This window comes from Vidua macroura, chromosome 20 (assembly GCF_024509145.1).
Source record: "Vidua macroura isolate BioBank_ID:100142 chromosome 20, ASM2450914v1, whole genome shotgun sequence".
Classification (NCBI taxonomy): Eukaryota; Metazoa; Chordata; class Aves; order Passeriformes; family Viduidae; genus Vidua; species Vidua macroura.
This window is the reverse complement of record NC_071590.1, coordinates 7205141-7229782: the sequence shown is the minus strand read 5'-3', so window position 1 is coordinate 7229782 and position 24642 is coordinate 7205141. Positions and strand designations below refer to the sequence as shown.

Here is a 24642-nt window from a genome sequence, read left to right as displayed (position 1 = left end):
GGGAGGGACTCCTGAAGGTCATCAAGTCCAATCCCTGCAATGTGCTGGGACATCTTCAACTCATTGTGGCCCAACCTCACCTCAAATGTTTCCAGTTCTGGGCTCCTCAGGACAGGAGAGACATAGTCTGAAAGTGTCCTGGAAGACCAGGGGACTGCCACACCTCATTTATGAGGGAAAGCTGAGGGAGCTGGGCCTGTGTAGCCTGCAGAAGAGCAGACTGAGGAGATCTTATTCTCAAATACATCGATGTGAAGGAGGTGTGTCAGCAGATGGGATGGAGCCAGGCTCTTCTCAGGGGTGCTGAGCAATAGAAGGAGAGGCAAGGGCAAAAACAGGAGCAAGGGAAGTTACACCTGAACATGAGGAAGACCTTTACCGTGCACTGGAACAGGCTGCCCCAAAAGGTGGCAGATTGCCTATCCCTGGGGATATTCAGCTGTCCAGGCATAGTTCTCAGTGCTCTAGAGGACGCTGCTTGAGTAGGGGGGCCGGACTAGATGACCTCCGAGGGTCCCTTCCCACCGGAACCATCCCGAGATTCCGTGATCTCCCACCCCTCGGGGCAGGACCGCTCTACCGGGGTATTGATGGGGGGGCAGCGCCGGCCCGCACTCACCCTCCCTCTGTCTCTGCTCCCACCGGCGCCGCGAATCCCGCTCTCCCAGCGCCTGGAGCCGCACAGACCTTGCCCCGTCCGCCCGTGGGTCCGTCCCGCCGGGGCGGGGCGGCGGGAGCGGGGCGGGGCGGGCCGGGGCTGCCCGGAACGGCGGCGGCGGGATGGGGTGGGCGCTGCTGGGCGTGGGGCTGCTGCTGGCGCTGTACACGCTGCTCCGGCACGGGCTGCGCAGCGCCCCGCGGCCCCGCGGCCGCCCCGAGCTGCGCGGCCGCACCGCCATCGTCACCGGTGAGCGCCGGCCGCGAGCGGCAGGGAACCGGGACGGGCCCCGGTGCGGCCCTTGCCCCCGCTCACCCCCGCGCTCCGCTCCGCAGGGGGAAGCAGCGGCATCGGCGCGGCCACGGCGCTGGAGCTCGCCCGGTGCGGGGCCCGCGTTATCCTGGCGACCCGCAGCGCCCGGCGGGGAGAGGCCGCCGCCAGCCGCATCCGCAGGGTGAGCGCCGGCATCGGCACCCCCGGGGAACCCCCGGCATTCCCACCCACGGGGCATCCCCAAACCCTATGGCACCTCCAGGGTACCCCTGGCACCCAACGGGCAACTCCAGGGCACTCCCGGGATACCCCGCCGTGGGGTGTCCATGGATATTACATGAACACCCCCAGATACCTCCATGGGCACGCTGAGGACACTGCCACGGCATCCCCTCAGCAGCCCAGGGATGCCCATAAGAGACCCCCAGGACATCCCTGGGCACCCCGAGGACACATCCAAGACACACAACAGGACTTCTCTAAGCATCACGTGATTAACCCCCAAAACACGCCCATGGGTACACCCAGGTACCCCATAGCACACCCCAGGAACAATCCCTCAGACACCCCCACAGGACATCCCCAGGCACCCCGAGATACTCCAAGGTGGGGCACACTGTACCACGGAGGGGCTGCAGCCTCCCGTGCTGGGGGGTCCCAGCACACTGTGGCCCTTGGGCCGGATCCAGTCCCCAGAACATCCCCCTGCCCCTGGCCCTGCCCCAGCCCCCCGTGTGCCCACAGGAGACTGGGAACAACGAGGTGCTGTTCATGCATCTGGACCTGGCCAGCCTGCGCTCAGTGAGAGCCTTTGCCAGCACCTTTCTGCGCCAGGAGCCCCAGCTGCACCTCCTCATCAACAACGCGGGTGAGTGCTGGGACCCCGAATCCCCTGTGCGCCCCCGGGGCACCACCACAGGCTGCCATTGCCTCCTCGCTCCGCAGGGGTGAGCGCCGGGGGCACGACAGAGGATGGCTTCAGCCTCCCCTTCCAGGTGAACCACCTGGGCCATTTCCTGCTGACCCAGCTGCTGCTGGAGCGGCTGCGGAGCTGCGCTCCCAGCCGGGTGGTCATCGTGGCCTCCAGTGCCCACTGCGCCGGCCGCCTGCGCCCCGAGTCCCTGGGCCGGCCGCCCTCGGGGCTGTTCTCCACCTTCCAGGACTACTGTGACAGCAAACTGGCCAACGTGCTGCACGCCCGCGAGCTGGCCACGCGCGAGCAGGGCACGCAGGTCACCTGCTACGCCGTGCACCCAGGTAGGACCCAGCTCACCCTCGGTGTCTGGTCTGTGATCTGCACACCTCTTGTGTCCTGCGGCGTCCCTCCGTGCGGGGTGGTGTCCTGCTTTGCAGCCTTTTCACAGGGAATTCCTGCACGGGGAGCAGCTCTCCCTTGCACAGTGTGGCCCTTTGCACGTGTCCCCGTGCACGGTGTCTCTTTTCATGGCGTGTCCCTTATCTTGGCATGTCCCTTTGGACCTTGTCCCCTTGTATTCCTTGATACAGTGTGTTCCATTTACAGGGTCCCTTTGCACAACACATCTCTTTATACAGTGTGTCCCTTTTCACCTGTCCCTTCACACCTGTCCTCGCCTGGGGCACACCCAGGACAGGCAGGACAAGCGTGGGGATGGTGGCCCACGCCAAGGCCACCCCGGCCACCTCCCTTTACGCGCCCGTCCGCTGGCACGCTCAGGGGGACGCCCCACACGCGCCGATCTCCCACAGGCTTCGTCAACACGGCGCTGTTCCGGCACGCGCCGCCGTGGCTGAAGCCGCTGCTGCTGCCGCTGGCCTGGCTGCTGTTCCTGGACGCGTCCGAGGGCGCGCAGGCGGTGCTGGACTGCGCCACGCGGGACGGCCTCGAGCCCCTCAGCGGCCGCTACTTCACCGAGTGCGGGCCCCGGCTGCCGTGGGCAGCGGGGCGCGACGACCGCCTGGCCCGGGCGCTCTGGGAGGGCAGCGAGCGCCTGGTGGGGCTGGGGGCGGCGGGGGGACACGGGGAGGGACACGGGGAGGGCCCTGCTGCTCCCGCGGCACAATAAAGGTGACGGCGGTGACGAGGGAGCCCGGGGGGTCCTGTGTGGGTGTGGAATGGGGGTGAGCGAGGGGCGCCGGCCCTTGCACACCCACCACGTGCAGCAGAGCTGGGAGGGTGACAGCAAATGAGTGTGCAAGGGGATGTGTGTGCACAGAGCAGCACGCCCGGCTGCAAGACATGCACCCTGTGTTGCACACCCATGTGGTGACACGCACACACATGTCCCTTGCACACCCACGCGGTGTCTCTCACACACACACACACATATACATCCCTTGCACACACATGCGGTGTCACAGACACACACACACGTCCCTTGCACACCCACGCGGTGCCACACACACACATACACACACACACACATATATACATCCCTTGCACACCCACGCGGTGTCACACGCGGTCCCTTGCACACGCACGTCCCTCCCCTGCACACCGCGCATGCGCACGCCCCCCATGTTCCCCCGCGCACGCGGCGCCCAACATGGCGGCGCGCCCGGCCCCGCCCCCGGGGTGTGGCACCGACCTCCCCAAGATGGCGGCGCCCGCGGGCCGCGCCCCCGCCGTGCCAGGCGCGGGGGGTTGTGGGGGCGGTCGGCGGCGGGGCCATCATGGGGAACTGCCACACGGTGGGGCCCAACGAGGCGCTGGTGGTGTCAGGTACGGCCGGGGGCTGTGGGTGACATGGAGGGCACCCTGAGGGAGTTGGGGGTCGTGGCTGTGAGGGGACTGTCAGGGGTTTGAGCGGTCCCTGTCATGGGAGGATCCTGAGGGATTGGGGGGGTCTCTAATGCGGTCTGCTTGGGAGCGGGCTTTGGGGGTCCTGGCTGAGAGGGAGCTCTCAGCGATTTGAGGGGTCTCGATCACTGGGGGGAACTGGGCGGGGGTGTCTCAGTGGTGGAGCCTCATGGGAGAGGGAAATCGGAGGGTCCTGGCTGTGAGGGGACTCTCAGGGGCTTGAGGAGTCCCTGTCAGGGCGACACTGTCATGGAGAGAACCTGTGGGAGTTGGGGGGGGTCTCTGTGATGGGGTATGAAAGCAGGGGGGAATTGAGGGGTCCTGGCTGTGAGGGCACTCCGAGGCATTCTCGGAGGGATCCCTGTCGTAGGAGGGCCCTGAGCGATTTGGGAATAGGCAGGGAGATGGGAGATGCTGTAATGGAGCTGAGGCTCCGGGGTGGGCTCCCAGCAGCGCAGAGCGGTGGGCGAGGTCCGGCCACAGCAGCAGCAGCACCTCGGGTGCTGCTGATTGCAGGTGATGTCAGGCACTGGCACCAGCAGAGCTCAGACAGGCTTTGGCTGGCATTGCCAGGAAGCCGTCCTGTTCCCGGAGACAGGATGGGTTTGCCAGGGAAGGGGAGCTGGGTGTGAGCATCCCCGTGGGGCAGAGCGCTGCAGGCTTGTCCCTGCAGTGCCCATCTTCATCCATCACATCCTGCTGCAGCTTCCTCACCAGCACATCACCTGCACGCTCAGTGGTGCTGGCACTGGATGCAGCTGATGCCCACTGGACATGTGCAGTGTCACCAGCAGGTGACTGAGGTTGGGGTTAAACAAACCAGCAGTGAGATCCCCCATGTCTGATTCAACCTGTAGCTGCAGCTCCAGGCTGCACTTTGGCATGGAGCAGGCTTTGTGCGGACAGGATTATTATTAATTCATTATTGATAGGTGAGTTAATTATTGTTAGGTCATTGGAGGGCTGGGAGCTTCACTCTGTGACAGACTGAGGCCAGCTGCAGGGTAATGAGCACCAGCAGAAAATGCATGTGAACATCAAGGATGTGCCTCTAGTCACAGCTCTGCCACACTTGCAGCCGTGTTATTGTGGTTTTGCAGCCAAAGCCTCCAGCAAGCTGTGGTTGATCTGTTATCAGTTCATCTCTCTTGGATGACAGACCTGTTACGGGAATTCCTGAGGAGATGCCAGGAGCAGGCTGCAGTTCTGGAAACAAATCTGCCCACTCTGCTAGTGGCTTCTAAGGAGTTACAAACCCCACCCAGCAGCTGGCCAGAGCAGCAGTATTCCTTGCAGTTTTCCTGGTCTGCAGTTCCCAGTGGGATCCAAAGCTGATGCTGTGCTTCCCTCCAAAGGGAACCCTGTCAAAACTGGCACTGCTTGGTGAAATGCCACATTCATGGGAAGATTGAGAAGCTATGCTGGGATGCCCTTTAGTCTCGAAGCTTGGGTTTGCTTCTGTTCAGCTCTGGAGTTTACAAAACACAGCTACCAGGATGAGCCAGCAGGAATTTGTGGCATCTGCTTGCAGTTCCAGGCGTGATGCTTTTCCACAGCCAGGAGCGGCGAGCCCAGGACACTCCTCGTAGTGCAGCTGCGTTTTGGGGAGGGAGCAGAGATCACCCAGGGTTCTGCCAGTTGGGATGGGGTTTGGAGCTGCCACCAGACTGGTTTTCCTCAGCTGCTGCCCAATGTAGTCTGCACATACTTGCTGAATCCTGAGGGCACCAACTGGGAGCTCTGCAGGGCCCTGCAGCTCCTCTGTGCCTGTGAGCAGAGCGACTGCTGGGGCATTAGTGAGAGGTTGTAGCTACAAAACATTGAAATTCCAGGAACTTGAGCCATGTTCCTTCGGGGAAAAGCAGGGAGGATCTCGTGGGCCAGCATTAATTTGTGTGATACTAAGTTGGATTTAGGGAGAGAGGGGAAGGGAAGTAGAAACTAATAATAATTACCAATAAGCCAAAATAATATTAAATAAATTTTAGTTAAATTAATTTAAATAAACCAAATATTATTAGAGGCAGGCTTTTGGCATGCAGTCTTGAATTGTCATGTGGTAGTTATCTGAAAGACTTCACTTGGTGGGAGGGTTTTCTTTATTTTCTTTACTCAGCCTGTGCCCCTTGGCCTTTAGTCCTGGGCCTCCCCTGGCATGTGGGTTTTTCTGAGCAGGGTTGTTCTTTCTTTTCACTTTCTTGTGAGACACTCGAGTTCCTCCATTGCTCAAGAAGCATCCAGCTGTGCCTTGGGAACATGGAGCTCTGTAGCCTTATTTGGGAAGCTGCTTCCCAGGCACAGCTCAGCACTCTGCTGGCACTGCTGTCCTTCCCCTGCTGAGCAACACCCACCTCCTTCTAAGAAACTGCTCTGCTGATCGATCCATCCGTGACTTGTGGAGCCCAGGATTTGTAAGGAAGAGCCTTGAGTCTCCCCAAATTGTGGGTCTGACTTTCCTGGGAGACTCCCTTGGTGCAAGGTCTGAGGAGGTTTCGGCCTGGCACATCACTGAGCCCACTCTGAGCACAGCTGGAGCTGGTGGAGTTTTCAGGGACGTGCACAAAGTACCTGTTCATCCCCATATCTGAATGTTCCCACCAGCCAAATAGGCTGTGAAATGCTGGGTTTGGGTTGCAATCTGGTTTAAATGCAGCTTTTGTGGCTAAGGGTCGATCTGCTGATTTTAAATACAGCACTATAATATTTCCACAGTGTCACAATAAGGAAATCTGTATTTATAGTGGCCATATTCATCTAACAGTTACCAAACAGTGTTGCTTAAATCTCTACAGTTGAAGCATTTTCCTTCTGGCTGGCAAGGGCTGCAGCAGAGGAGCTCTGAGGGGAACACCTGGAAATACGTGATGGGGGAAGTGGGCACAGCCCTCCCTGTTCCTGTGTCAGAACAAACTCCTACTTCAGCAAAAGTTTAGGGAGTGAAAGGAGGAGAAAAATCAGGGGAGTGCAACCCAGCCAACCCAACTTTGTCTCCCAGGAGACTACTGAGACAAGTATGTTGCTTGTAACACCTACAAGAAGACAAGTGGAGGTATTTGCCATGTTCAGCTAATCTCATTCCTCCTCAGGTGAGCAGAAATCAGCTGGAGAAATATGTTCCAGCCCAATTTCTCAAATTTTAGTTTGGTGCAACACCCTTTAAGTGTCCTTGATGTCTGTCAAAGTAAAGGAAGAGCTAGCAGTTAATTCTAGTCTTGTGCAGACATTTCCTGCTGCATGCCAGCAGTCAGGGGTGTGTAACCCTTCCAGGGCTGGTCTAAGCTCTTCCATCCTGTTACTGCATCCCTCTTACCCCTTCAAGAACTGCTCATGTGCTATTTTCTAAGTTGAAAGCATGAAATAAGGATTTCTTGAAGTTCTTGAAGCCCTTCCTGCAAGAGACCTACAGTCCATAGTGCAAGAAGGAACTGGTTTCTCAGATATTATGCAATTAATATGAAACTTCCTGGAAGACCATTGCCAGGAAACTTGACAGTAGCTCACTGTTCAGCTGAAAGAATTTTATCAAGTAAGTTCCTTGTTTTGGCTTGGATAATGGAATTGAGAATGTGCTTATTGAATCTGCAGACTGAGCTGGGAGTGGGTTTGAGAGCTTTGAAGAGCTGGATCAGGATCAAAACAAACTCTGGAGATTGACCCAATGAGCTGAACAAAACCCAGTGCAGTTCTGGAAGGAGAAATGTAAAAGCTCCATTTAGGTGAGAAGAGTCTATTGCATGAAAATGGAACGAGAAGGTCCAGGCCATGTCCTGTGGAAAGACAATGTGGGCAGCAAGAGCCATCTGAACCCTCACACTGATGGTGTCATTCCAGGTCTTCAGCCTCAAAAGAAACAGGAGCTTGTGGGAAGGAGCAGGCAGCTTCAGCTGGGTCTCAGGAGGTTTTGCCCTATGTTCATACAGTTCATTCAGTTCAAACTGTTTTCCAGGGTTGTGGTTCCACCTCTTGCACCAGGCAAGCCATGCAGGAAGCTTGCAGTGGCACTGGTGGTCACCACGGTTGGTTTCTCACTGCTTGTGATGCTCAGGGTTTGCTCAGAGTGCAGTGTTGCAGGTGGTCTCAAGTCATGAGTGCTTACACAGCTCATCTGGGATCTCTCCTTCTCGAGAAGTGCTTCTTCACACATGGTGGGGCTCAAGGTTTCCCTTGTCATGTGCTTGTTAAATCTCCAGGACTTGCAAACTGCTCTTTGGAAAGCCTGTTAGGAGGAGGTGGACAATAGCCTCAGACCTTTCCTTTTGGTTCCCAGAAGGAATTTTGGGGGAGTATCTCAGTGATTTTGTTGTGTAGCTTCATTGTTGTCTTCTCTGAGTTCCTGTTTATGAGATGAGTTATTAAATGTGTTTTTAAACTCACTCTATAGCATTGTTACTCATTAAGTCATTTTCATATAGATTATATCCAGAACAAGATAGCCAGTGTAATCTGTTTTCATCTGCTGCAGTGACCATCAGAGGCTTTTATGGATTCAACTCAGAACCCTGCATCTTTTTAAATTAATTTTTGTTAACCTTGTACCATTCCTGTATGTGAACAAAGCCTAATTTATACGCACAGCAAGGCCTAAGGACCAGACACTGACTTTAGTCTGGGCCCTGCTCTAGGATATGATTTTCTTTATGCATGCTTTTGCCTTCCTCTATCTCTGCATTATCTTTTGTCAGTAACTGTTTTCAATTACCAACTTTTTCCTGGTCTGTCTGGACTCAGCAGCCTGTTTACCATGACCTGATTTTGGAAAGCTCACCACTTCCTGCCAGGGAGGTAACTTAGTGCCTGAGTTACCTGGGAGAGCAAACAACACAGAGCTTGTTCAGATCATCCCAGCTTTGATGTTTTGAGCCCTGTGTCCCCAAAACTGTTGAGGCTCATGTTCGTCCTTGCTCACTTCCTACATCTGCTGAGAGCTCCTTTTATCTACCAACTCCCAAACGATTAATCTTATTTCATAATAAAAAAACCCCAAACAAACAGACAACGTACTTTCTCCTGGCTCTGGGAATTCTTGCTTGAACATGGGACCCCTTCCTTGGGAAGAGGCCAAGCTGGCTGGCAGCTCCCTGGCTATGAATCCTCCATTTGAGGCCCCGCACACTGCCCCGGAAGAGGCACGGTGGATGTTTGTGGAAGCGACTGTGAGACCCAGTCTGCTGGAACAGTGGGCGTATTATAGCTGGGAAAGGCAATTTCTCTGCCAAATCTCATTGTGCAAGAGGGTTTATTCTTTAGCCTTGCAAAGATTTTGCTTTGTTGGTTCCTTTTTCACTTGCAGCCTGAGAATTGAGAAAGAGGTGGCAGGACTGCCATGGAAAATGAGCCCTCAGCTCCTCAGCCTTGCCAGGACAGAGCTCTGCTGCGCTCAGACGTCCAGCATGTGTGAAAGCAGCTGGCTGGCATCCCACTCTTCCTTAATGTGTTAGTTTTCCCTGTTTTTTTTAGGCTTTGAACAGTTTTTGACATATAATCTAGCTCAGCAGACCGTGCTCTGCAGCTGTGTTGTGTAGCACCGGGAAGCAAATGTGGAGCTCGTTTTGTGCGTGATACTAAATAAGGTATTTCCTTGCATTTCCTACAGATAAAGAGGAGCATCTGTGTGGAGAGGCACTTTCCTGTAACAGTGGTGGGTTTAGGGTGTAGAGCTTTCTCAGGATATTATTAAGAAAAAATTAACAGAGGTTCAGTAAAGACCACACAGACCCTGGGAAATAAAATACCTTTCCATGTGGTGCTGCTTTTCCTGAGTGCCAGGAACACCTCCCTTCCTGTTCTTGGAAAACAAGGGCCTGGCTGAAAGGCTGAGCTAACCGGGCTGACGCCCTCCAAGAAGTGTTAAAGGCATTGTGGTTACTGCAGGATGTTGTATCATCAGCTTCTGTAACATTTGCCTGGCTGAAATAGCCTTCCAGCTATGGGAAAAAGCTACCCAAAGGCTAGCTCAGAGGTGACAGGAGTATATTCCTCTAGGCTGTGCAGCACAGGAGATCTGAAAAAGCATGTGAAGCCTTTTCCCATTTGAGTTTAATTCTTACTGAAATGCGAGGGTGAAGAATTGTAGATGGGCAGATCTGCTGGTTTGTCAACCACTGCATGGAAGCCAGCGAAGCAGGCAGTGTGTGGCCAGTGTCTGGAAGCAGTGTTTGGAAGTAGGCAGAAGATGGCTAAATGCTGGGAGGTTGGAGCAAGAAGAGGAGGAGAACAAGGAGGACAGAGTCCCCTCCTGCACTCAGAGAGCCCTGCAGGCACACTGGCCTGGATGTGTGCTGCTTCTGCTCTTCATTTTGACCTATGCAAACGATACTGGTCATTCCTCTTGAAAGGGCTGCTGGCTTCATCCTTGTCCCTTTCCCCTCCCACAACCCAAAGCTCCCAGAGCCACTCTGTTTTCTGCATTCCTCCTCTTCCTCTGCGCCAGCTCTGTCTTGCCTGCATAGATCTATCCCACAGGGCTGGAACTGCTCTGTTTGTACAGCACTGCCTTGCTGAGGCCCTCAGCACTGCTGTAGTAAGAGTGATTATGGAGAGCAGCTGGGAGAGGGAATTCTGGCTCAGTCTGCCTGAGAGTCAGCAGCTCCCAGCCCTGGTCCGAGCCGGGGAGCTGCAGAGTTCCTCCCTTCCCAGCCATGAATCTGATCACTGGCAGGGTGCTCTCTTGAAAGGCAGCAGGTGTCTTGTTCCTTAAATCAAAGATATGAAAATCCAGGCAGCATCTTCCAGCTTCACCGGGATCAAATCTTAAATGTGTCAGAAGAGTTCTGGAGGCTGCCTGAATCTTGGGCACATCCAACTCTGAGATGGACCATCAAAGCATCAAACACTATGCTACTTGCACAAGCCTGAACTAGGAGGTATTTTTTGGGAGCTCAAAGGTTCTTTTCTCTTCCAATGATGATTTGAGAGCTTATGTGGGAATTTAAGGGTGGTGTGAGGGAAAGAAGGTAGATTTCATATATGGCTTTCCAAAGCAATTAACATCACAGTTGAAGATACTGATATTGATTCTGGTTGCTAAAAGGGCTTAACAAAACTAAAATAAAGCCCTGGTTTGACATACAGATATTTCTGTGTGTTACTGTTGGTCATAGTGAATTATACAAATACTGTTTTCCAAAAAAGGTTGCCTTGGGAAACTGCCATGTGAAGCCCATGGAGAGGAGGAAGAGTAGGAACTCCTCTGCTTGTAAGTTATTCCCTGTCCAAGAGCACATGCATGTGTGTAATCCTGATGTCTCTGTGCTCTCTGCTGTGCTGCAGGTGGCTGCTGTGGCTCTGATGAGAAGCAATATGTGTATGGAGGCTGGGCCTGGGCTTGGTGGTGCATTACTGACACCCAAAGGTAAGGAGACCCCTGTTATTTGTGGGCTTTTGGAGTGGGAATTTGGCAAAATCATCCCAGTGGGGCTGTCAGCAGTATTTTTAGGAACACTGGATCAGGCACTGTGTGTGAACCCAGGGATGAGCATCAGGAGTTCTTTGCTGGCTGTTGGCATGGGGACAGCTGGGTGCCACAGTGCAAAAGACACACACACAAAAAGAAATCACATGCTTTCAGCTGGATTGCTTTTTAAACAGCCTCTATGTCCACAAGAAGAGCCAAGCTCTGCCCAGTATGGCCCAACCCCTCACCCAGTAACAAACCAGTTCGTGGCCTGCAGTGCACCAGTGCCCCCCTCTGCTCCTCAAGTCTCTCTTTGTAAAGATCTGCTGACTGCTGTCACCTTGGGAGCAGACTGTTCTGATTTAAAACCACGGGATTTCCTTTCTCTCCCTTTCCTCAGTTGTGGATTTTGCTTGCTGCTGCTTACAGTGTGGTCTCTGAGCTGACGTGCTGTGGTAGTGCTGCTGTCCTGCTAATACAGCTCTTTGTCTCTAGGATCTGTAGGAATGCTCCCTGCCAATACAACCCTCATGCTCACTGATACAGGTTTCCTCTGTCTGTGAAAAAAAATAACAGGGAAAAGGATAAAGACGTGACTTTTGAGTTTTACGCTGAGTGATGGCCAGAGGTTGTAGTTAACCCTTACAGCCTCTTCCAACCTCTATTCCCTGTACCTGTGTTGTCACCAGCAAAGTGAGCATGTGGCTGCCCTCACTCTGCACATGATGGGAGGTGGGAGAGGAAGGAAAAGCCCAGCTTGTGGGCTCAGTGTTTAAGGGCTGCATTTGAGCCAGACAAGCTTCATTCCCAAATTTTTGTGAGACATCTTGTTGGGAGAACTGTTAATTGAACAAATGGTTCTCACTTCTCCTAGTCTTCTGTGGGAAGCGCAAAGAGCAGTGCAGGACCTTGACCTGCCCAATGCAGAAGATCAGACACATTTTGGAGGCTGATTTGCTAAGTTAAGGATAGGCTGAATCCAGGGCCAAGAACTGGATTGCCAGGAACGAGCTGTTATATGATAGAGGTCTGGGCATTATTTAGCAAGTGGGGCTCTTGACAGGAATTCCAGCATCCAAACAAATCTTCTGCTTTAAAATCCATACCAGTTCATGCCGTGGGATGTGGGGCTTAAGTCTCCTTTCTCACGTGCCATAAGCTGTGCCCCAGATGGAGCCCACTGCATTAACATGAAGAGTGAGACAGATTTCCTTCTCTGAAATTAGGACATTTTTTCTGGAACTGCCAGTGCTGCAAGCAAGAGAGACGGGAGCAATTGTGTTGCTGTCAGCGGCATCCCGCCAGGTAGCATTAACCTGGGAGCAAAAGGAGCAGTTAGAACTGGCAGGGTGCTGGGCACTTACCCTGCTGCAACCTTGAGCACTTGGGAAAAACAAGGGGAAAAAAATGCTGTCACTGTTTAGGGGTCAGAAATAAAAGCAGTGAGAGAGACGGTGTGGTCTAATGTGCCTCTGGGGAAGCCAAATGGTGCTAATTCAGCTTCCCAGGACAGCACTTGGAAACGGCTTCTCTCCTCAATGCCTTAGCCAGGGGTGGGTAGCCAGGTCCCTGGTGTTTTCATTTATCTGTCCTCTCTTAAATACTGACATAGAAGCATCTAAATTATTACCAAAAGGAATTTTTCTGTGTGCAAAGATTACTTCAACAGAGAACTCCAGCTGACACCAGGATGGCACCGTTTTGTGTGCAGGGTGGGGACGAGCCCCCAGCCTGTTTATCCTCATTAAAGGAAACTGCTGGATGCTGTAAACTCCCTCCCATGACCAGGGAAGCTGATTATGGAGCCCTGGGAGCAGGCAGTGGGAGAAAGGCAAACTGACCAGGGAAAAGCTGAAACCTGAAAGTCTCGTCTGTCCTTTGCAACGAGTGTCTTACTCTCTGGTAACTGCTCTGTGTATTTGCTGTCCTACCCTTACTCCTCCCTGCTCAGAGTGTCTTTGGAGGTTTTGACCATCCTCTGTCGCTGCGAGAATGTTGAGACGTCGGAGGGGGTCCCACTGTACGTAACAGGGGTTGCACAGGTAATGATCCTCCAGCTTCCTAAAACACTGTCTAACTGTTTATCCCTCTGTTTTGAGCAGCAGCAGCAGCAGCAGCAGGATAACATAAAAACTAATGGTTTTCTAACGGGACAGCTGAAATCTCTATAGTCTCCTCTCCTTCCCCTTCTCCAGCTCTTGCTCTGTGGCACTCCACAGTTCATAGGTAATGCAGACAGGTACACTCCTGGCAAATTCCAAATTCAGCATTGCTGTACCTAACATTTGCTCCTGCTGTAACCCTTTCCTTGCCAGCACTGTCTCCACTGGGGGCTTGGGGATGAGCAGAAGGGCATCTGGAGGCACACTTTTGTGTGGAGGCACAGGCAGGCCAGGTTGGATTCTGTACAGGATTTGGGACAGGTGGGAAGGCAGGTTTTGTACCATTTCAAAATTGCAACTGTGCCTGGCTCTGCAGTGTTGGCTATGGATTCCCACTCAGCCCTTCTTCCTCCACATGGAGACTCTGCCCATTTTGGATGTTGTCACTTTTGAAAATACAGCACAGAGACCTCAGATGAGTTGCAGCACACAGGACTGACATTAGGAACCAGTAATGACTAAATATCCCAGTGAACAGAACTAAGAAGCAGCACAGTTTGGAAATTAAATTCCAAGTCTAGATTAGGCCTTCAGAAGGCTGAAATCCTGCAGTATCTGATTAAAGCTGTGAACACATGGCAAAAAATGCCTGTGCATGTCCTGGACAGTGGAATGTGTTTTATCAGCTCCCAGTTTGCGTGCCAGTTTAATTAGGACAGTGTCCAAGGCAGGCACGAACTTGCAGGGATAGGTTTCAGCACTTCCAGCCAATCCTAGAGCAACTCAGTGTGCACACAGCAGCCCAGGGCAACCCCTTCATGGTTCAGATGTTTGACCTGATGTTCACTGACACAATCTCTTTGCCTGTGGCTCCCTGTCCTGACTCCCAACGTCTTTCTGGCTCATTATGGCTGATATGGGAGCCAGGCTTGGCTTCCTGGAACAGAGCCTGCCACAGCCAAAGATGTCCCTTGTTTTACCAAATTGTGACCTGTCAGCAGATTGCTGGAACTGACCAAAGTACCTCGAGCCCACCTGGGGTGACTGAGACAGCTCTGGAGCTGCAGGATCTGTTCCTGGGTGCCTGATACTCTACAGGTGCAGCCATAAAGAGCTGGAGACTCATTTCCATCTTTGGGTCACGGGACACTGGAAAAATAGAGGGAGAGGTGAACCAGGTCAAGGGTAGGTCTGTGGTAGGGCTAACCCAGGGCTTCTACAGCATCAGTGTCAGGTTCTGCCAAGCACCACCATTCATGTCAAGGTGGGTGGGAGCATCCCAGTTCTGTGCTGTGCTTTCAAACCAGTGACACCTCCCTCTGCTGCCGTGGCATTGGGCAGCATGGCACAATGAGCCTCTGACAGAGGGCCCTTTGGGGTCCCAACGCTGCAGCTTCTGGCTCCTCACTAACCCAGCAGGAGGGAAAGGGCCACGAGATAATTTCCAGTCTGGATTCTACCCTTCGATGATAAATTACCTTTAAGCATTATCTGAAAATCTATTTCTTGGCCACAATGCCCTGTCTGTCTCCAGTCACAGATGTGGTCCCTTGGCTGCATTCTGTGCCTGCCTTGCATTACCTGTGATGAGTGCAGCAGGTAGGCCGGGGCAGGAGATGCAAAGGGAAGAGCTGAGTGTGTGTAACCTGGAAACGTGCAAATATTTTACGTTTTTTGGCAGGATTTCCCTAGAGATAATGACGTTACAGCCCAGGTGTGAGGACGTAGAGACGGCGGAGGGGGTAGCTATAACTGTCACAGGTGTGGCACAGGTACAGTAACTCCAAAACATTTCAGGAATGCATGTCTCTAACTTACGTCTGGTTTTCCCTCTGAAGAGGTTGCTGTTGTCCAGGGAGAGAAACCAGCTGCTCTGGAATAAATCTTTGTACCAAATCACATTGTCCTTGTTGGTACAAACACTCTCCAGCATGTTCCGTGTGGTGAAAGGGGGTTGTGACTTCTCCTTCTTTCCCCAAAATAATTTTTTTCTGGTGTCTCATTTGTCCACGTGGCAAATGAGGTGTGTGGGGGTGACTTGATGTGTTTGTGGAATGCTGATGTGCTGGGGTGCCCTTGGAGCTGTGTGTGACCCCACAGGACTGACCCATAACCTCCTGAGATGCTATCGAGCATTTTGTTCCTTTGGATTGTTATTGTTAGCAAATGGGCCTTCATGGTGAGTTAAAGCTTGAAAAAAAAACTTAGTCCCTCCAGGCACTAAAAGTGGCGTGTAAAATTTTTGGCTGGAATTGAATTTTTATTCTCTACAGCTTTCTTCAAATGTAAGAACCTACTTTTGCTGCTTGTGGCAGCACACCAAAACCCTGCACTTCTTGGAGTCTGAGGTCTTCTGTCCTGGTACAGTCTGTCCTTGGGGCCAGGTCCTGCCCTGGGGAGGATGCTGGGAGGGAAATGTTAGTTTTTGAGGGAATCTGGCTCCTCAAATAGGCAGCTGGATGCTGTGTTTGAAGATTACTCCTGACAGCTCATTCTGCAATTGGGTGTACAAACCAAGAGTGGCTCTCAGTGCCCACAGGGCTGTGGTCACTGTGTGTCCAGGTGTGTTGTCACAGCACAAGTGGCTGCCACATTCCCTGTGAGGAGCTCTGGAGCCAGGGGGAGCTGCTGAGTGAAAATCCCTCATGGACCCAGCACCCGTGGTTTCTATTTTTCAGTACTTTAGATCCATCTTTCACTTAGTTTCCAGTTCTTGATATGTATTTAGCTGCTAAGGTGTCACATAACCCCAGTGGTCTTTGCATGGTTGCAAAAATGTGTGCACCCACGTCTCCCTTCACATTCTTTTCCTAAACCTGTAGGCTTTTCCTTCTGTATTTGGTATTTCTCTGAAGCCAGCATTCCCTTTTGTCCTAGTTTTGGGAAATCCTTCCTGCAAAATGGTCTGATAGCAGAGGGCTGGATCACTAGGTGCCTTGATTTGAAAATGCAGACCCCAGTTCATCTCATTCATGTTATTCTCTCTTCTCACCATTCATTTTTTCCACTGACAGTTAATTTTAAAGCTGTGATCCAAGGAATTGCCACACAGAAAGCAGCCTCAAGGCTGTTGGGAATGTGCATGGCAGAGATTACCTTAATTCTGCAGAAGTACTTTTTGAGGCAAACGTTTTTCTATTAAGAGCTTGAGCAAAAAAAAAAAAAAAAAAACAGGGAAAAAAAAACCCAAACAAATTATTACTAGAGAAACAGCTTTTAAACTGTTTGCTGCAATGATAGAAGTGCTTAATGTGCATAAGGATGCTGTTCTCTTGAAGAGGGATGTAATGAGTGCTCACCAGTAGCCTCCTTCCCATGTTGGCTGGGTGCTGGGATGCTGCTCCCTTAGGCCGTGCTGGGCTCTGTATCCTTCTGTAGCATTTTCCTGAGCCTCCAGCTAATTGGATTCTCTGTGCTCACCCCTCACAGCGAGTGCAGCTGGCTGGAGCAGGGTGTGGTGGCATCGATCCTGCACAGGGGATTGCTGGATGGAGGCTCTCTGATCCTGCCAGCCAAGGGCTCTCCCTGTGATGGGAATGACATTTGAGAAGCACCGAGTGTCGCAGTGCCCTGCCTGAAACCCTGCAAAACATGCTGAGCACAAATTGCTCAACTCTGGTTTCTTTTGTGCAGCCTTTGCTTTGGAGGTTGGGATCTGTGTTGCATGCAGAGCCAGGCTCCTGTGGGCCGGCCAAAGCTCACCAGTGGAGGCTGGCTGGCTTTATCCAGAGGCTGAATCATTCCTTGCTCCTAAGTACCGCAGGGATTCTCCTAATGAGCATCCTGCCCTGTGCTCTGTCCTCCCACAGCTCCCGAGGGTGGGGATTGTTTGGAGAGGTGGAATTGCTGGCAGATGCTCACCATAAATGTCACTGCTGAGTCTAATTGCTTTTGATACTTGCAAAAATCTCCTATTTGCTGTGAGAGGAGCCTCGTGCAGGGCTCACACTCCTGGGTGCAGCTCCAGAGCAGCTCTCCCAACTCCCCCTTGTGTGGGAAGAGCACACTGCTGGCCTGGGGTGTAAGGACAAGAAAAAATACTGCGGAATTGGCCCTGACAGGATCCCAAGAGGCTTTGGGGACAATGCGGAAGAGGATTGCCACGCTTGCCTGAGGTTGTTTGACATTTTGACTGGGAGACCCAGTCTGGGAAGCAGCAGTAGGAAACAGGCTCAGCCTGGGTTGGTGTTTCTTCACATTACAAGGGGCAGGGTTGTGAGTTTTGGCCAGCTCACTCTGTCTAGCATGGTCCACCTCCTGTCCCCTTAGAAGATGACAGTCAGTCCCAGTTGTCCTGCTCTCTGGCAGTGCCTGGGCCACGTGCTGCTCTTTGGCTCTGGAGGGATCATTTTGTGTTGGGGGGCTGTCAGATAAGGCTCTCAAGAAAGAGTTGTGTTGCTTTTGCAGCTGAAAGTGCTAGAAGGTATCAGGATGAGGTCTGTAGCCTGTGAATCCCTCAATAGTGTGCGCTGGGACCCTCAGAGGGCCCCTGTACAACATCAAAGCTGTGCTTTAGAAGTCTTGGTTCAGACAAGGCCCTTGGGGCAGGACTCAGGGTGCCACCAGCTCCTTGTGGGACAGGAGGCACTGCCCAGCCCAGTTGTGTCCATGAGAGGGTGCTGTAGGATCCAGAAAGCTGTGTGGCTGCTCGGGACCTGCTCCTTCTCTGGTGCTGCCAGGCACAGAATGTCCCTGTGCCCAGCCTTTGCCTGAGCCCTCAGACTGGACATGGCCACCAGGAGCTGTTGTCTTGGTGGGTTGCACTCCTCATAGCTGGGTGTTGTAGAGCACAGATCTCCACTGCCTAACACACTCCACAGGGATTTGTAATTCACTTTGCCTTTAAAAAGCAGCCCTGTGACCAGCAGGACCATCCTAAGACCCTGGCTTGGCTGGAATGGGGGCACTTTTACGCCTGGCTCTGGTGTAAGAGAGGTGAAAACATTGCTGGGGTGGCTGTGTCCCAGCTCTGGGGATTGTCACCAGACTGACCATGTGGAGCAGAACAGCCAAGTCCTGACCATGGCACATTGAGGTCATTGCAAAGGATGTCTGGGAGCTCCCAGCTACAGGCAGGACAAACCAGTGACTTTATTGTCTCATCTCTCCTTCCAGGGAACACTGAATGCAACCCCTATTCCCAAGCTGCTCCTTGGGCATGTCAGACTCTTTCTCATTCTCTGTCTTTTCAGGGTCAGAAAAATTCATTCTAGTGAAAGAGGAGGAAGGTAACAAAATGGGTTTTGGCCAGGGGTGGTTAATACCCAGCTTTCTTCTGACTCTGGTGTTGGTGCAGTGGCTGAACTGCTGTTTCAGGGATTTTTGTAGGGTTTCTGTGAGTTGGGACTGGTAGGGCCAGGCTCTGTCCCCACTGCTGAGCACCTCTACGCTGAGCTGCTGTCAGGGTTTGGACAGCAGCACAGAGAGCAGGGGCTCTCTGGCTGGTCCAGTGGCCTGGCTCAGCATGGTGACAGCTCAGAGTGGTCCCTTGGAGCATCTGTAGCACAGGGGCCTGGCAGCCTGGTGGTGGTACTGCTGCTTCTGCTGCTGCTGCTGCTGTTGGGTGCCTGCACCTCCTGGACAAGCACCTTCAGTCCCTTTGGTTCTGTCTCCTGTCTCTAGGTGAAGATAATGACCGAAAAGGAGCTCCTGGCTGTGGCCTGTGAGCAGTTCTTGGGGAAGAGCGTGCAGGATGTGAAGAACGTGGTCCTGCAGACTCTGGAGGGACACCTGCGCTCCATCCTAGGTATGGAGGGGCTCATCCCCTGGAGGCATCTCGAGTGGCTTTGTCCCTTCTCAGCTGGCTGGTCCCAGCAGTATCGCTGCCACCACGCAGCCACACGGGACCTTCCTGTGCTGCCTGCAGAGGTGGCATCTCCCCTCCAGCAGCTCCCTCTGCGTGGCTGGGCCTTGTGATAAATGAGTTTTCGGTGCCTGCAGTGAGAGATGTCTGAGTCGCCAAGGACCATAGGTAGCACATGTGGGTGGTGGTTGCACTTGTGAGACTGAGATGTTGCGGCCACTGCTGTGGCAGAGGATTACACCCTTGTGTCCAGGCCTGAAGAGATTAGGGACAACAAGGATGTTGCTGAGTTTAGACCCACATTTTTGTGTGTTACCTGTTCCAAATAAAGTGCTTCACCTTCCTCCCCTGTGCAGGTACTCTGACAGTGGAGCAGATCTACCAGGACAGGGACCAGTTTGCCAAGCTGGTGCGGGAGGTGGCAGCTCCCGACGTGGGTCGCATGGGGATCGAGATCCTGAGTTTTACCATCAAGGTACGCCCAGATGTTGGGCACTGCCCTAGGCAGAGCTGTAGGAGCAGCAGGAGAGAGCCTGGCCCTGACCCCCCTGCTGCAGCTGGAAGGCTCAGGCTGACAGCCTGTCCCAGCCCTCCGGGAGTTTCCATGACAGCCGCCACAGCATGTCCTGTGTCCAGGCAGCTGGGCCAAGAGCACCCGGGTAGCTGCCTCTGTAAACAGGCTCATGGAGAGAGCTGGCTGATAACCCAGCCTCCTGGGAGTGAGGGAAGATGTCGGGATGGCCTCCTTCTCCCTGCCCTCCCTGTTTGTTTGGAGCAGCTGACATGACGCGTTCTGACCCTGGCCTGACCACACTGAGCTTCAATGGGAAAGGGAGCAAGACGGAGTCACTCGTTCATAAGTGTTTATGACTTACCTCCCCTCCCCAGGATGTCTATGATAAAGTGGATTACCTGAGCTCCCTGGGGAAGACTCAGATTGCAGCTGTCCAAAGGGATGCAGACATTGGAGTGGCAGAAGCCGAGCGGGATGCTGGCATTCGGGTAAGTCCGGAGACATGCTGAGCTTCCCTGGAGCAGCCTTTTCTGCTCCAAGTGCATGCCCTGAAGGTCTGCTCTCTGTTCCCTCTCTGCAGGAGGCACAGTGCAAGAAAGAAATGCTGGATGTCAAGTTCATGGCAGATACCAAAATAGCAGATTCCAAACGGTCCTTTGAGTTGCAGAAAGCTGCCTTCACTGAGGAGGTCAACATGAAGGTGAGAGTATCCCACAGCCCATTGCTGTTCCCTGGAGGGTCTGTGATGGTGTTGGTGACTCTGAGATTTGTCAGCTTTCTCCTCCTGCATCTGTTAGGAGAGCTGGAGGTGGAGAGCCCAAGTCTGTGTGTCACTGCGAGCTCCTTGCAGCAGATTCCTCTCCTGTTTGCAGCAATTCAGTGGGACTTGAAGAAGAGGAAAGGATGGGGAGGGTTGAACCTGGAGCTGATTTGGCTTAAGTGCTGTGGGAAGAGCAGTAGTGAGGATTGGGATGTCACCACTGGGAAAAGGTTCAATAGCAGGAGTTGTGTCTGGTTTTGGGGTCCTTATGTCTGCGTACCCGAGTTCATGGCCCTGACCCCTCTTGTCCTCTCCCCGATGTGCAGACTGCAGAGGCCCAGCTGGCCTACGAGCTCCAGAGCGCCCGGGAGCAGCAGAAGATCCGTCAGGAGGAGATCGAGATCGAGGTGGTGGAGCGCAAGAAGCAGATCGAGGTGGAGGAGAAGGAGGTGGTCCGGATGGAGAAGGAGCTGATGGCCACCGTGAAGCAGCCGGCCGAGGCCGAAGCATATCGCATCCAGCAGATCGCCGAGGGCGAGAAGTGAGCGAGCCCCTGCCCTGGGCTGGGCAGGAGGGAGCACAGTGCTGCCCTCAGCCCCAGCTCCTGGGCTCTCTGCAGGGATCTGGGCTGCTGAATGGCTGCATTTCCCTTTCCAGGGTGAAGCAAATCCTCCTGGCTCAGGCGGAGGCAGAAAAGATCCGCAAGATCGGAGAGGCCGAGGCTTTTGTGATCGAGGCCGTCGGGATGGCGGAGGCTGAGGGCTTGAAGCTGAAAGCAGAAGCACTCCAGAAGTATGGAGAAGCTGCCCAGCTGTCTCTAGTGCTGGATGCACTGCCTGAGGTGAGAAAGGGGCAGCTTTCCCCTGCTCCAGGTGGGCTGGTTTCCCAGACGGGGCTAGGTCTCCTGGGGGCACAGTGAGGCCCTGTAGGGACCTTTCCCAGTGAGCTGCTGAGCAGTTCCTTGACTCTCTGCTCACCCTGCTTCCCCAGATCGCTGCCAAAGTGTCTGCTCCCCTCTCCAAAGTGGATGAGATCGTTATTCTCAATGGAGAGAAAGGCAGCACCATGTCTGATGTGAACCGTCTCCTGGCTGAGATCCCCACCTCCGTGCGTGCCATCACTGGTGTGGATCTCACAAAGGTGAGCTGGGCACTGGCAGCTGGCAATGCCAGCTGCTCTTAGGGCACAGGGACTTGTCTGGAAGCTTTCAGCCTCCCAGGGAGCCTCTCCTTCCCCAGCCCTGACCACCACAGAGTGCAGGCAGCGCCCTGCCTCCCCCTCCTGCAGCCCTAACAGCTTCTCTCTCCCCCTCCTGCAGCTCCCTCTGTTCCAGAAAGCCACCGAGGCCAAGGAATGAGGTTGGCCAACCCAAAGCTAGTGAAGATCACTCCCTGTTATGCACTCAGACATCAACTGCCTTCGACACATGGGAATTCCTTTTATATCAAAGACAATCCGAGTTTCATTTGTAACTGGTGCCTTATTTTGTAGGGCCAGAAAGATGCATGTCCTGTCTGCTGCTCTTTTTATTCCAATGCTGAGAGAGGATTTATTTTCTAATTAACTTTGTGTTGTCTCAGGCCAATCCCATCCCCAGTTATGACTGGCAACTTGTCTGGTGTTGCAGTCCCTGTGCCTTGCTGTTCTCTGCCCTGGGGTGAACACCTGGGACTTGGAGCAGAGGCTTGGGATGGGGAGTTTTAGGAAGAGAACCAGGACCCCCCTCCCCTGGGCTCCTTGCCCTCTCTCAGTGACCCTCCTGGGCCCTGTCCCAGCCCTGCCTCTGCCCACAGCTGTCCCTGTGGCTGGCTCTCCCTGTCCCTGTGCCTCACCCTCAGGACCCCCACAGTGGCAGCAGCCCTGCCCAGGCTGGGTGGGTGGCAGTCAACCCCCCAGGAAGGTGACAATCCAGCACTAGCAGTGGGTGCTGCTCTCTCCCATGCTGGTTCTCCTTGGGGAATTTTCCTCATAGGATCTGAAGCAGGGAGAGCTCCAGGGGTCAGAGGGAGCCCAGCTCAGCCCTGGTGTGATCTCACCGCCACGAATACCAAAAAGTAGCACTGTGCCAAAGCCACCCATCCCCTGAGAGGGCAGTGAAGCCACTGTGGCTGCTGTTCCCAGGTGCTGTGACACTTCCCGACCCCACAACTACTCGAGCAGAGTGGTGGTCAGAGGTGGGTGGGGGACCAGCTGGACACTGAGGTGGGGACAGGCTCCTCCAGCACAGCCTGTACAGCTGCCCCTGCCTCCCTCCCTCCCCCTGCCTCTTATGGCCAGTGGCTTTGCTGCCTTGTGACAATGTGAAAGACATTGTCTCCCATGTGTGCCAGTCCTCCCCACAGTGCCACCAGAGCCCTGTGCTGGCCCCTGCCCCTTCCCTGCCTGTCTCAATGCCTGTGTTCAGTGTGGCTGCACAGTTCAGTGCAGTGTGAAGTCAGCCTGGCACTGCTGGGAGCGGGGACGTCCTGCGCCCCCAGCTCAGTGCCCCCACCCCATGCCATAGGGTGGCTGCAGGTCCCTCCCGGTGGTGTCCTCTGCCAGGAGTGACCCATGGCGGGTGCTGTGGGGCCCCCCACGCCCTCCCTGCCGCCGGGGCGGGCGGAGCGGCGTTATCAGCCCCCGGCTTGCGCTGGCCCGTGGGCGGCGGGCGCGGATCAGGCGCTGGCCGGGCCGGGCCGAGCCCTATCTGCATGTGCCCGCCACCCCGCTGCTGCGAGATAATAAACCCTTGTCACCTCCTGCCTGGGCTCTGTCTCGTCCCTCGTGCCCGTCTGTCCCACCCCGGCTCCCCTGGGTGGCTTGGGCTGGCCAGAGGCTGCTGGCCCGGGAGTGCTCCCGCGGGGATGGGGGAACAAGCAGTGAGGGGAGGTGAAGTTCCAGCTCACGCTGCTCCTCCAAGGCTCCTGGGAGCTGGTGGCTTCCCCATGGTCACCGTGTCCCCACGGGCTCTGTGTCCCAGCCCTCCTTGGGGGAGAGCCTTGTGCTCCCACAGGGATGAGTGTGGAGCCACGGAGTGAACTCCGCTGCACGGCCCGTGTGACCCCAGGTGGTGACCTCTGCAGGGGCACCCCAAAGAGTGGCACCTTGGGGTCTGGAGGAGGGCTGGCAGGTGCTGAAGGCGCTGTGTCACAGCAGCCAGGCTGGTGGCAGCAGCTCATGTCCCCCTGCCAGCCACCAGAGCCCTGTCCCAGCCCCACACGCCCTTTCCTGCACTGGGGGACAGCAGGGTGATTCTGGGGGTACCTGTCCTGCTCGGGGTCACCCTGCAAGCATGGGCCAGCATGGGGGGCTTTGCTGCACTGCCCTCCCTGGGGAAAATAGTTTCTTTGTGCCCTCCAGACTCTCCATGTCCCCTCAAACCCAGGGCAGGACAACAGGCCCTGTCCTATGTGTCCTGCAGGGTGGCCCTGCAGATAGACAGGGTGGGGACAGCTCTGCAGCTCCCAGTGCTTCCTTATCTGGAGCCAGACACACTGCCCTGGGGCAGCATGGCTGCTGGGAGGGCTGTGGCACGTGGGGGTTCCCACAGCAGCTGTGGTACCAGCCTGGGGGACACTCAGGCCCCTTCTGCCACTGTGGGGCACAAGGCCACAGGGCAGGGCTGCCCACGAGTGCTGAGCAGGCAGCAGGGCTGGCAGCCAGCATGGGGATAATCCCATGGGGACGATCCCCTGGGACTCACCTGGAGCTGGCTGGGCTTGGGGGACTCAGGGACACTTTGCCTGTGTCACTGCTCTGCATGCTGGGGTGCCTGTGCCACAGTTTGGGGAACACTAGAGGCTCCAGGACACCCTGGGTCACAAGAGGGACCAAAACAGGAGCTCCCTTGCAGCCCCCAAGTCCCTGCAGCCTCATGCCTTGGGACAGGCTCAGACCAGGGCTTGACCCTGTGCCCCCTCCTGCCAGGGTCTGCGCAGGCCAGGGGGAGCGTGGGCCATGCTGCCCCTGCTCCTGTCACCCAGAGGTGACAGTGGGTCCAGGGACACCTTGTGTGGCAGGGCAGGGTCCCTGATAGCCGGAGGCTGCTGCTTATCGGGACCCCAAGCACGCGGTCCCGGCCCGCAGGGGATTATCACCTCCCCCCAGCCGATTTCCAGGAATGCCAGCCGGTCCTGGCGCAAACAACCCGGCACAGTGGGACAGCGCTGGCTGCAGGATGTGGCCCTGTGGGGACAGACAGGGCTGGGGGACACAAATGACCAGGGTCATGCACAGGCAGGTGACACTCATGGTCAGGGGGTGGAGCCGTTTGGGGACACGCGTGGTCAGGGGACAAGAATGACCAGGGTCATGTGCAACGAGGGGACACAGCCCTCTTGGGGACGCACGTGGTCAGGAGGGGCATGCCCTCGGGGGGACA

At 54.7% G+C, this 24642-nt stretch overlaps 2 protein-coding genes across 9 annotated transcripts; both read left to right on the top strand.

Annotated features, from left to right (window-relative positions):
* The first annotated feature begins 779 nt into the window (after positions 1–779).
* DHRS13 (dehydrogenase/reductase 13) lies at positions 780–2991 on the top strand. Of its 2 annotated transcripts, none has more exons than XM_053995168.1 (5): positions 780–907; positions 994–1112; positions 1676–1799; positions 1877–2188; positions 2660–2991. In XM_053995168.1, the coding sequence occupies exons 1-5, from the start codon at positions 781–783 to the stop codon at positions 2974–2976; spliced, it is 999 nt and encodes a 332-aa protein (XP_053851143.1). In that variant the 5' UTR covers position 780; the 3' UTR covers positions 2977–2991. The 2 variants fall into 2 exon arrangements, with proteins under 2 accessions (XP_053851143.1, XP_053851142.1); XM_053995167.1 differs by having other exon boundaries at positions 1658–1799.
* FLOT2 (flotillin 2) lies at positions 2170–23021 on the top strand. Of its 7 annotated transcripts, none has more exons than XM_053995161.1 (12): positions 2170–2188; positions 10980–11061; positions 12330–12408; positions 14887–14977; positions 18828–18951; positions 19365–19483; positions 19897–20010; positions 20103–20222; positions 20609–20823; positions 20940–21123; positions 21273–21422; positions 21601–23021. In XM_053995161.1, exons 2-12 carry the CDS (start codon positions 10998–11000, stop codon positions 21637–21639), a joined length of 1299 nt encoding a protein of 432 aa, XP_053851136.1. In that variant the 5' UTR covers positions 2170–2188; positions 10980–10997; the 3' UTR covers positions 21640–23021. The 7 variants fall into 7 exon arrangements, with proteins under 7 accessions (XP_053851136.1, XP_053851133.1, XP_053851134.1 ...); XM_053995158.1 differs by lacking the exon at positions 2170–2188 and adding an exon at positions 3391–3632; XM_053995159.1 differs by lacking the exons at positions 2170–2188; positions 14887–14977 and adding exons at positions 3391–3632; positions 13055–13145.
* Positions 23022–24642: the final 1621 nt, after the last annotated feature.

What these genes read in the sequence shown, in the direction of transcription:
- DHRS13 (XM_053995167.1), top strand. Translation starts at nt 781, where the DNA reads ATGGGGTGGGCGCTGCTGGGCGTGGGGCTGCTGCTGGCGCTGTACACG. An exon ending in CCGCACCGCCATCGTCACCG is followed by an intron (nt 908 to 993) that starts GTGAGCGCCGGC and finishes TCCGCTCCGCAG; the next exon opens with GGGGAAGCAGCGGCATCGGC. An exon ending in CCGCCAGCCGCATCCGCAGG is followed by an intron (nt 1,113 to 1,657) that starts GTGAGCGCCGGC and finishes GCCCTGCCCCAG; the next exon opens with CCCCCCGTGTGCCCACAGGA.
- FLOT2 (XM_053995158.1), top strand. Translation starts at nt 3,414, where the DNA reads ATGCGCACGCCCCCCATGTTCCCCCGCGCACGCGGCGCCCAACATGGC. An exon ending in AGCGGGATGCTGGCATTCGG is followed by an intron (nt 20,011 to 20,102) that starts GTAAGTCCGGAG and finishes CCCTCTCTGCAG; the next exon opens with GAGGCACAGTGCAAGAAAGA. An exon ending in CTGAGGAGGTCAACATGAAG is followed by an intron (nt 20,223 to 20,608) that starts GTGAGAGTATCC and finishes CCCGATGTGCAG; the next exon opens with ACTGCAGAGGCCCAGCTGGC.